The 12,096-nt window shown below is 38.2% G+C and overlaps 1 protein-coding gene across 2 annotated transcripts in view; it reads right to left on the bottom strand.

Moving 5' to 3' along the window:
- IQCM (IQ motif containing M) overlaps window positions 1–12,096 on the bottom strand; it is a 454,074-nt gene that overhangs the window by 224,716 nt on the left and 217,262 nt on the right. For both annotated transcript variants that reach the window (XM_019441304.2, XM_019441303.2), the window contains exon 9: window positions 10,295–10,350. In XM_019441304.2, the coding sequence (XP_019296849.2) occupies window positions 10,295–10,350 (56 nt within the window). The remainder of the gene's footprint in view (window positions 1–10,294; window positions 10,351–12,096) is intronic.

Here is a 12,096-nt window from a genome sequence, read left to right as displayed (position 1 = left end):
ATTCTTAAAATTGTAACTTTCCTTATAATGTACATTCCCCACAGCTCCCTGCTTATTTCCAAAGTTTTTTCTTTGCCTTTGATTGTCAACTCTTACTATACTTGTCTTCATGGGGTTTTTCTTGTATTTATCTTGCTTATATTTGATGATCTTGGATATGTAAAGATGTTATTTCATTAAATTTAGGAAAAATTCAGCCATTATTACTTCAACTGTTTTTTTTTTCTGCCTCTTTTTATTTCTCTTCTCCTTCTGAGACTCCAATTCATATATGGTAGTCCATTTGATATTAGATTATAGGTCATTCAGGTTTTGTTCATTTTGTTTCTCCATTATGGTTTACTTTGCTTCAGATTAGTTTCTATTGATCTATAAGTTTACTGACCTTTTCTACTGCATTTTCCAACATGCTGTTAAACGTACTCAATTGTATTTTCATATCAATACCATATTTCTCAGTTTCAGAATTTTTATTTGATTATTTTGTATAGTTTCTATTTCTGCACTGGCATTGTCTATTATTTTTTTTAATATGAAACTTATCGTCAAATTGGTTTCCATACAACACACAGTGCTCATCCCAAAAGGTGCCCTCCTCAATGTCCATCACATACTTTCCCCTCCCTCCCACCCACCGTCAACCCTCAGTTTGTTCTCAGTTTTTATGTCTCTTATGGTTTGCCCACTTCCCTCTCTGTAACTTTTTTTTCCCTTCCCCTCCCCCATGGTCTTCTGTTAAGTTTCTCAGGATCCACATAAGAGTGAAAACATACGGTATCTGTCTTTCTCTGCCTGACTTATTTCACTTAGCATAATACCTTCCAGTTCCATCCATGTTGAAGCAAATGGCATGATTTCATTCTTTCTCATTGCCATGTAGTATTCCATGGTATATATAAACCACATCTTCTTTATCCATTCATCAGTTGATGGACATTTAGGCTCTTTCCATAATTTGGCTATTGTTGAAAGTGGTGCTATAAACTTTGGGGTACAAGTGCCCCTATGCATTAGCACTCCTGTATCCCTTGGGTAAATTCCTAGCAGTGCTATTGCTGGGTCATAGGGTAGATCTATTTTTAATTTTTTGAGGAACCTCCACACTGTTTTCCAGAGCAGCTGCACCAGTTTGCATTTCCACCAACAGTGCAAGAGGGTTCCAATTTCTCCACATCCTCACCAGCATCTATAGTCTCCTGATTTGTTCATTTTAGCCACTCTGACTGGTGTGAGGTGGTATCTCAGTGTGGTTTGGATTTGTATTTCCCTGATGAGGAGTGACACCGAGCATCTTTTCATGTGCCTGTTGGCTATCCGGATGTCTTCTTTAGAGAAGTGTCTATTCATGTTTTCTGCCCATTTCTTCACTGGGTTATTTGTTTTTCGGGTGTGGAGTTTGGTGAGCTCTTTATAGATTTTGGATACTAGCCCTTTGTCCGATATGTCATTTGCAAATATCTTTTCGCATTCTGTTGGTTGCCTTTTAGTTTTGTTGATTGTTTCCTTTGCAGTGCAGAAGGTTTTCATCTTCATGAGGTCCCAAGAGTTCATTTTTGCTTTTAATTCCCTTGCCTTTGGGGATGTGTCAAGTAAGAAATTGCTACAGCTGGAATCAGAGAGATTTTTTCCTGCTTTGTCCTCTAAAGTTTTGATGGTTTCCTGTTGCAGGGAGTATGGCTGGAATCGCAAAAGATGAGTCCACAAACAAAGTGCACTTAAGTGAAGGTCCTCATACTCGAGTGGGAATGAGGCCCTGACTCCAGAATGAAGCTTCTTTTTATTAGGATAATTGCTAAAGACTACGTGCATAAAGTCAGCTAAGCAAGTGTGTTAATCAACCTAATTTAGCTTTTCAAGGTTGAATTTCAAGTTAATTGGTTTCTATAACACTAGGAAGGGTCACATGTGAAGGAGGAACCAGCCTTGGAAAATGTTAATGGCTCTAGGCATTCCTTACAAGCCGCAGCCTTGTTCAGCTGTGCAAAAATGTCCTAAGGCCTTGCACCTTCTCCAGCCCTTCCATTTTGAAGCCTTTTCCTTTGATGCTTCTCTCTTGAATCTCACAGTTTCCTGTCTCATATTCAGGTCCTTCATCCTTTTTGAATTTATTTTTGTGAATGGTGTACGAAAGTGGTCTAGTTTCATTCTTCTCCATGTTGCTGTCCAGCGCTCCCAGCACCAGTTGTTAAAGAGACTGTCTTTTTTCCATTGGATATTCTTTCCTGCTGTGTCAAAGATTACGTGGCCATACTTTTGTGGGTCCAATTCTGGAGTCTCTATTCTATTCCATTGGTCTATGTATCTGTTTTTGTGCCAATACTGTGCTGTCTTGATGATTACAGCTTTATAGCAGACTACAGTCTGAGATTGTGATGCCTCCCACTTTGGTTTTTTTATTCAATATTACTTTAGCTATTCAGGGTCTTTTGTGGTTCTATAAAAATTTTAGTATTGTTTGTTTCAGCTTCAAGAAGAATGTTGGTGCAATTTTGATTGGGATTGCACTGAAAGTGTAGATAGCTTTGGGAAATATTGACATTTTGACAATATTTATTCTTTCAATCCATGAGCACAGAAAGTTTTTCCATTTCTTTGCATCTTCTTCAATTTCCTTCATGAGCTTTCTATAGTTTTCAGCATACAGATGTTTTACATCTTTGTTTAGGTTTATTCCTAGGTATTTTATGCTTCTTGGTGCAATTGTGAATGGGATCAGTTTCTTTTTGTCTTTCTGTTGCTTCATTGTTAGTGTATAAGAATGCAACTGATTTCTATACATTGATTTTGTATCTTGAAACTTTGCTGAATTCATGTATCAGTTCTAGCAGACTTTTGGTGGAGTCTATCGGATTTTCCATGTATAATATCATGTCATCTGCAAAAAGTGAAAACTTCACTTCATCTTTGCCAATTTTGATGCCTTTGATTTCCTTTTGTTGTCTGATTGCTGATGCTAGAACTTCCAACACTATGTTAAACAACGGCGGTGAAAGTGGACATTGCTGTCGTGTTCCCGATCTCAGGGGGAAAGCTCTTAGGTTTTCCCCATTGAGGATGATATTACCTGTTGGCTTTACATAAGTGGTTTCTATAATGTTTAAGTATGTTCCTTCTATCCTGACGTTCCCGAGGGTTTTTATTAAGAAAGGATGCTGAATTTTGTCAAATGCTTTTTCTGCATCGATTGACAGGACCATATGGTTCTTATCTTTTCTTTTATAAATGTGATGTATCACGTTGATTGATTTGCGAATGTGGAACCAGCCCTGCAGCCCAGGAATGAATCCCACTTGATCATGGTGAATAATTCTTCTTATATGCTGTTGAATTCAATTTTCTAGTGTCTTATTGAGAATTTTTGCACCCATAGTCATCAGGGATATTGGCCTGTAGTTCTCTTTTTTTGCTGGGTCTCTGTCTGGTTTAGGAGTCAAAGTAATGCTGGCTTCATAGAATGAGTCTGGAAGTTTTCCTTCCCTTTCTATTTTTTTGGAACAGCTTGAGAAGGATAGGTATTATCTCTGCTTTAAACGTCTGGTAGAACTCCCCTGGGAAGCCATCTGGTCCTGGACTCTTATTTGTTGGGAGATTTTTGATAACTGATTCCATTTCTTTGCTGCTTATGGGTCTGTTCAAGTTTTCTATTTCTTCCTGTTTGAGTTTTGGAAGTGTGTGGGTGCTTCAGAAATTGTCCATTTCTTCCAGGTTATCGAGTTGTTGGCATGTAATTTTTCATAGTATTCCCTGATAATTGCTTATATTTCTGAGGGATTGGTTGTAATAATTCCATTTTCATTCATGATTTTATCTATTTGGGTCCTCTCCCTTTTCATTTTGAGAATCTTGGCTAGAGGTTTATCAATTTTGTTTATCTTTTCAAAAAGCCAACTCTTGGTTTCATTGATTTGCTCTACAGTTTTTTTTTTTAGATTCTATATTGTTTATTTCTGCTCTGATCTTTATTATTTCTCTTCTTCTGCTGGCTTTGGGGTGTCTTTGCTGTTCTGCTTCTATTTCCTTTAGGTGTGCTGTTAGATTTTGTATTGGGGATTTTTCTTGTTTCTTGAGATAGGCCTGGATTGCAATGTATTTTCCTCTCAGGACTGCCTTCACTGCATCCCAAAGCATTTGGATTGTTGTATTTTCATTTTCATTTGTTTCCATATATTTTTAAGTTTCTTCTCTAATTGCCTGGTTGACCCATTCATTCTTTAGGAGGGTGTTCTTTAACCTCCATGCTTTTGGAGGTTTTCCAGACTTTTTCCTGTGGTTGATTTCAAGTTTCATAGCATTGTGGTCTGAAAGTGTGCATGGTATGATCTCAATTCTTGTATACTTATGAAGGGCTGTTTTGTGACCCAGTATGTGATCTATCTTGGAGAATGTTCCATGTGCACTGGAGAAGAAAGTATATTCTGTTGTTTTGGGATACAGAGTTCTAAATATATCTGTCAAGTACCTCTGATACAATATATCATTCAGGGCCCTTGTTTCCTGTTTATTCTCTGTCTAGATGTTCTATCCATTGTTGTAAGTGGAGTGTTAAAGTTTCTTGCAATTACCACATTCTTATCAATAAGGTTGCTTATGTTTGTAATTGTTTTATATATTTGGGGGTTCCCATATTTGGTGCATAGACATTTATAATTGTTAGCTCTTCCTGATGGGTAGACCCTGTAATTATTATAAAATGTCCTTCTTCATATCTTGTTACAGCCTTTAATTTAAAGTCTAGTTTGTTGGATATAAGTAAAACTCCAGCTTTCTTTTAACCTCCAGTAGCATGATAGATAGTTCTCCATCCCCTCACTTTCAATCTGAAAGTGTCGTCTGGTCTAAACTGAGTCTCTTGTAGACAGCAAATAGATAAGTCTTGTTTTTTTAATCTATTATGATACCCTATGTCTTTTGGTTGGAGCATTTAGTCAATTTACATTCAACGTTATTATTGAAAGATATGGGTTTAGAATCATTGTGATGTCTATAGGTTTCATGCTTGTAGTGGTGTCTCTGGTACTTTGTGGTCCTTGCAGCATTTCACTCACAGAATCCCCCTTAGGATCTCTTGTAGGGCTGGTTTAGTGGTGATGAATTCCTTCAGTTTTTGTTTGCTTGGGAAAACTTTTATCTCTCCTTCCATTCTGAATGACAGTCTTGCTGGATACAGGATTCTTGGTTGCATTTTTTTGTTGTTGTTGCTCATCACATTGAAGATTTCCTGCCATTCCTTTCTGGCCGCCACGTTTTAGTAGATAGGTCTGCTACTACCCTTATATGTCTACCTTTGTATGTTAGGGCCTGTTTATCCCTAGGTGCTTTCAGAATTCTCTCTTTATCCTTGTATTTTGCCAGTTTCACTATGATATGTCGTGCAGAAGATCGATGCAAGTTACATCTGAAGGGAGTTCTCTGTGCCTCTTGGATTTCAATGCCTGTTTCCTTCCCCAGATCAGGGAAGTTCTCAGCTATAATTTGTTCATGTACACTTTATGCCCCTTTCTCTCTCTTCTTCTTCTTCTGGAATTGATATGATACGAAATTCATTCTGTTTGATTACATCACTTAGTTCTCTAATTCTCCCCTCATACTACTGGATTTTTTTCTCTTTTTCTCGTCTTTCTCTATTTCCATAATTTTATCTTCTAATTCACCTATCCTTCCTCTGCCTTTTCAATCCGTGCTATGGCTGCCTACATTTTCTTTTCACCTCATTTATAGAATTTTTTAATTCATGGAGACTGTTTTTTAGTCCCTTGATCTCTGTAGCAATAGATTCTCTGCTGTCCTCTATGCTCTTTTAAACCCCAGTGATTAATTTTATGACTATTGCTCTAAATTCTTGTCCCATTATATTGCTTAAATCGGTTTTGACCAATTCGTTAGCTGTCGCTACTTCCTGGAGTTTCTTTTGAGGAGAATTCTTCTGTTTCATCATTTTGGCTACTTTTCTGTCCCTCATGCATTTTAAAAGCTTGTGTGCTCTGAACCTGCAAGCACTATCATGTTAAAGTAGGATTATACATGGTCCAGGGCCTGGCCCTTCAAGAGGTGTTTTTTTCGGGGATTGTTACTTGCTCTCTGTTGTGACTTTGGTTATTTTATTACCCTGCTCGTAGTAATATTTTGTACCCTCCACCAGGTGTGCTTTGATTTGTTCCTTGGAGTAGCCCTGTAGAGGAAAACAGACAAACAGGAGACAAAAACACGCAAGCACACAAACAAAAAATACAAACAAATAAACAAAAACAAAAGCTTAAAGACTAAAAACAAAAAACCCATAAACACCGACTACAAGTAAAGAAGAGGGTGGAGGTAATGCTTATGGAAGAGCACATACAAAGAGAGAAATGACAAGGGGGGTGGGGGGGGAGAATAAACGATGATTAGCCAGAGAGACTAAAAGGCTTAATCCAGAGGGAGGAAAATAAAGAAGGAGGCAGGGAAAACGAAAGGAAGATAAAATTACCCAGAGAGAGAAGCTATATGGCTTGATTATTCCACAGAGAGAGAAAGGAGTGTAAAGAAGGAGGTGTAGAACATGTATGAAGACAATGGATTATATATGTCTGTTTAGATAGACCAATAACCAAAGTAACCAGCCTAGGGGAGGGAAGAGATAAGGAGGAGAAATGGGGGAGAGGGGGTTAGAATATATCTATATATCCAGAATTGACCTAGAGTTAATCCAGGCAATGCTGATCACTTGTCGGGAGGGGCTATCTGCAGGGTCTGTGCTGCTCTGGTGGATACACAGTTACCCAGTGCAAGGGCATGTGTGTTGGCGAAATCTGAACCCACCTCCACTATGGGCCCGGGGAGTGATCCCTCTGAGGCCCCACTTCGGTGGTGGTGGTGGTGGTGGGGTGGGGGGGGGGATGGTGATTCCCCCAGTCTCTTCTCCACGGAGCCAGACTCAGTGGACTCCATTTGAGTCTTCCTCAATGTGTTGTGGGTGCAGACAGGGAGCTCCTTCTCACTCCACCAACTCCCCTGACCCTGCGTTTGGCTAGGATTCAAAGTCCCACTCTGTGTGCTCTGGCACTGGGGAAGCACCTCTCTGTGCAGCGATATGTGGTCCCAGCTGGCTTTGTCTGTGCCACCGCATTTCAGGGAGGACCGACTTCTCCTATTGCAGACTGAGAGCTGCTGCCCTCACCGCAAGCCCCCAGGGTGGCGCACACAGGCAGGCTTTGTCTTTTCCCACAGCACTCCAGGCAAACGGCCGCCTTATACTCCTGCAGACTGTGCCCTCCGCCCAGCCACTGTGCCCAGGCGTGGCAGATGCAGGCAGGTTTTGTACTATCGCGCAGCCCTCCAGGGAGGGAACCACTTTCTCCAGCTGCATACTGAGCCTATGACCTACCACCACACCCAGGCCTGGCTCCCCTCCTCCCCAGGTGCGGGAACAGGGAGTCAGCCCCTGTCTGAAGAAAGCCCCACAGTTAGAGACCGGATCCCTCTCAGTCTCAGTCTGCGGTCTTTCTCCTGTCCAGCTATGGTCCTGCACTCCCCTAGCCACTCTTTCTCTTCCTTTTGTCCATCTGCAGAAGGGAGTCCCTCCCCTCCGTGACCATGCAGACTTTTTTTTTTATCTCCCCCAGTTGGTAGTTACCCACCTATTTTTTTTCCAGCTTTCCCATTTTCTTTCTAGTAGATTCAGTCTCTTTTCCTCCCAGGCTCTGGTGTTCAAAGTCCTTTGGCTTCTACATTTCCTTGTTTGAGAGACGCTGGACGTATGGATCCCTCTACTTCTCCGCCATGTTGGCCCTCTCCCCGCTGGCATTCTCTATTATTATGAACATCTTTTCCTTTAAGTTCTTGAACATTAACAATAGCTACTTTAAAGCTCTTTGCCCATTAATTCCAACATCTGGGATATCTTTTTCTTTGATGTAAATCAGATTTTCCTGTTTCTTCATGTCTAGTATTTTATTTGTTGTATACTAAACATTTTACATTATACAGATTCTGAATTCTGTTACTGTCCTTGGCAGAATGTTGGGTTTGTTTTTTTCATTCTATTTGGTGGCCAAATTACTAGTTTATCATCTTGAACTTGTCAAGGCTTAATTTTACACTTTCATTAGGGCAAATCAATTTGTTTTGTCCTTAGTACTTAGGTGAATCCTTTAGTCCTAAGACACAGTTTCCACTCCTTAGGTTTTTGCCTTCTAAGATTTCTATGGAAAGAATGAGGTGCTCACTAACTCCCCATCACTCAATGGGACTTAAACTCCAATTTTTAACTACTTCCATTATGAACAGCAATGAAAAGTATGCCTAGGCTTTAAGTTAAATCGATGTAAAGAGTCTATCTTGTTCACGCTGTCTTTAGCACATAAAACAGCAAGTGTTTAATATTTGTTGTTAAATGAATAAACTATAAAAGACTGAAAGAAAATTTTCTCAAAAAAACAAAATACAAATCTGTTTTTCCTTTGCCTCTGGACATTGTTCACTTATGCAATTGTATTTACTGGGTTCAGCTATATTCCAGAGATTATGTGAGGAGCTTTAAATAAAAGTGCAAACAGAATCAACAATCCTTGCCTTAACAGAGGTTGAAATTTTAGTCAGAGATCATTCTGGCACAATTTATAGTATCATAGCTATGTGTCTATAATTAAAGAACCTAGGTTTGAATCTAGCTCCATTGCCAACTAGCTGGATGACCCTAAATGAGATATTCAACCTCACTTTTCTCATCCATAAAATGGTGATATCAAAAATACTTCATTGTGTTCTTAACAGGAGTTATATGAAAGTACAAAGTCAAGTACATAATAAGTCCAGACTGAGTGCTATGGCTAAACTTATTATAAGACTAGGTCTCCAGTAATATCCAATCTTAAACTGGACAGCTGTTAACTGAGTATTTAAAAATTTTTTAATGTTTATTTATTTTTGAGAGAGACAGAGACAGAATGTGAGTGGGTTGGGGCAGAGAGAGAGGGAGGCACAGAATCTGAAGCAGGCTCCAGGCTCCGAGCTGTCAGCACAGAGCTTGACGCAGGGCTTGTACTCACAAGCTGTGAGATCATGACCTAAGCTGAAGTCGGACATTCATCCGACTGAGCCACCCAGGCACCCCTGTTTACTGAATATTTAAATAATTGCATTGCATTTTTCATAGCCATATTTGGCCTAGATTTTCCATAAGTGCAATTCCATAGTACTTGAAACTTAGAGTCATATATATTTTGGAAATCATATTTTTTTTTAATTTTAGGAAATTAATATAGTATATTTACAATATATTATGTAACACTCAAGCAGGGTATGAGGCAGTGTCCTGATACAAAACACATCAATATTAATTAGCTAATGTAATTAATGTTAATATGTAGGCAAAATGTGAATATCCACATAAAATAGGAAAAGTAAAAACCGAATAATCATAATCACTTGTCACTTGAGGTCAGGTTTTTGACACCAAGTAATTTTAGTACCACCTTAAGTGACATCAACTTTCAGTTTCTGGAGCTTTCTGAATTTTGGAATTATGGAGGAGGAATTATGGACCTTGTAGAGCCACATATTTTGAGTAAATGAGAAGAGGAATGAAGAAGGATATAAAGTAGAAGAAGGTAGCCTGAATAATATATTTCAATAAACTTGTATTTACTGGGGGCTTAGAGTTCCAAACTGGTAGCTTCTGACAAACTTCAGTCTCCAAGGTGTACCCCTTTACTATATGCATCTGGATGGCCTGGCACAGTGCTTTGCACCTCATTAGTCCTAGATAATATTTGGTGGGTTAATGAATGAATGTATTACCAGTAAATAAGAAAGCACAAGTGTGAAACTTCCCTTTCTGAGAACGTTCACTGTTACCTTTCCACAATCCATTCTTTCCCTCACACTGTCCAATCTATCTCATAAAATCAATAGTTTTTCACAAGTTTGTTAACAAATTTGATACATATAACAGCAAAGAAATCTTAACACTCTCTCTGAGTCATTGAAAGACATGCTTTTACCATAGTGAATTACAGTACCCTGTTTCTAATAAACAAAATAGATGAAACATTATATACTATTGTTTACACTGATTTTCTCAGCTACTACATAGTAAGCTTCAGCCTGGTCTACTGAATGCTCATTAATATACTCAAAAAAAAAAAGATTTTTTTTCTCCTTGCCTTAGTCAAATTAAATGGAAGCACTAAAACATATACGTTAAAAACTCAAGCTTTCAATCACATGCACTTCTTTAAACGTAGATACCTAAGTAAGGATAAAACCAAAACAAGCACATTAATTTATACTTTTCTGCTATCACATAAAGATATACCTGGGTGGCTTTGGTTCTGGTTGGATAGGCTGTTGCTCTTTCTTCAGTAAGGTTTTCTAGAATAGAGAAAGAAGAGTTGACATAAGTAGGAAAACAACTTCAATGTAAAATTCTAATTTCACTAATGTTCTATTATCAAAGGGAGAAGGAACCATTCCATTCTAATCTATATCACAAACCTAAACACTGATGTAAATTTGTAAGTATACTATGAACTGAAACATCCAAGATGGAGTCAGGAATGTCAAAGGCCCTAGAATGTCAGGATCCAGGAGACCACCGGGGAAATGAACAACTACAAGTGGATGGAACATAAACTTTTAGACTGTGCTGGGCACAAATGGCTACATCGTGTTGCAGGTCTCAGAATGAAGCTTATATCACTGAATTCCAACCTAACAACTAGCATAGTAACATACCCTAAATAGACTAAAGTTAATTATTTTTACCTACACCAGTCATAATTCTTTCAAAACAACTTATTTAGAAGCCTGAGGGTTTTGCCTTTATATACTCTTTCTCCTCCCTCAGGTTCCTCCTGAATCTGTGTCTCCTGGACTGGAATTCCTAAAGACCTCAAAGAAACTTTTGGTCTGCTTTGCAGCCTAAGTACTTTTCTGTTTGACAATACTCAGAGGAGTATGATCATTGTACTTCCTCCAGCATCTTTTGGCACCCAGGAATACAGTTCCTACCAATCATTTCAGTGAAAAAATATCCATACAAATCTATTACATATGAGAATTTATTTATTTATTTATTTATGTGTTCCCTGTCTTATAAAGGAGATTCAAGATAGCTTACAAAAAATATAGTACATATGAAAAAGGAAAATAACAAAGCCAGATTAAAGGGAAAATATAGATAGAAAGATAGTATCAAATATTTTCTGATATTTTTGTCACACAGATTTTGTTCTCCATTTCCTAGCTATCAAAATGTATGAACTGAGTTATGTTCCACCAAAATTCATATATTGAAGTCCTAATTCACAATGTGACAATATTTGGAAATAAGGTCTTTCAGGGGTAATTAAGGTTAAATGTGGTCATAAGGGTGAAGCCCTAATCCAATAGAACTGTTGGCCTTATAAGAAGAGGAATAGATGGCCAGGGACACGTGTGCACAGAGAAACACCAAGAAGCAGCCATCTGTAAGCAAAGGAGAGAAGACTCAGGAGAAATCAACTCTGCCAGCATCTTGATCTTAGACTTCTAGTCTCCAGAAATGTGAGAAAATTAACTTCCATTATATAAGCTACCCACTCTGTGGTATTTTATTATGGCAGGCCTGGCAAACAACGAATACACAAAGTAATGAAGAAAACATGGTAGTTCTGACATTCACAATGTCTATAAGAGAAGCAAATTTAACTTCTGTGAAAAATTTCTTCCATGAGTTCTTCAAAAGAAGTGTAGTATGTTGTGATGATTAGTTTCAACAGCATTTCTTCAACAATTACATGAGAGTGTTTAATGTGGATTTTTTTAAGACAATTCTTCAATTATCTGTCAACATTGGAAAGAACAACCAGGAAGATAATTCTATAAGACTTAAGAATAACTGGGCCATTCCCTCCCTGGTCATTCTGTGTGATCCAAAGGTTAAACTTATGCCTAGAGGCATTGATGAATTGCATATCTACTTTATAATCTGCCATGACAATTATTTTGCACAAAATATCTTTGGGAAAAAAGTGGTCTCAGATAAGAGGAATTTGAGGAAATCTTGATAAATGAATTAATGGATTTTGGATTGTTGGTTTTGTCTTCTCCCTCAGACTCTATAAGAAGTCAGGAACA

The sequence above is a fragment of the Panthera pardus genome, unplaced genomic scaffold (genome assembly GCF_024362965.1).
Source record: "Panthera pardus isolate Hobbes unplaced genomic scaffold, ASM2436296v1 HiC_scaffold_13, whole genome shotgun sequence".
NCBI classification, from domain to species: domain Eukaryota; kingdom Metazoa; phylum Chordata; class Mammalia; order Carnivora; family Felidae; genus Panthera; species Panthera pardus.
The sequence above is the reverse complement of the archived record's forward strand: the minus strand, read 5'-3'. Positions and strand labels throughout refer to the sequence as shown.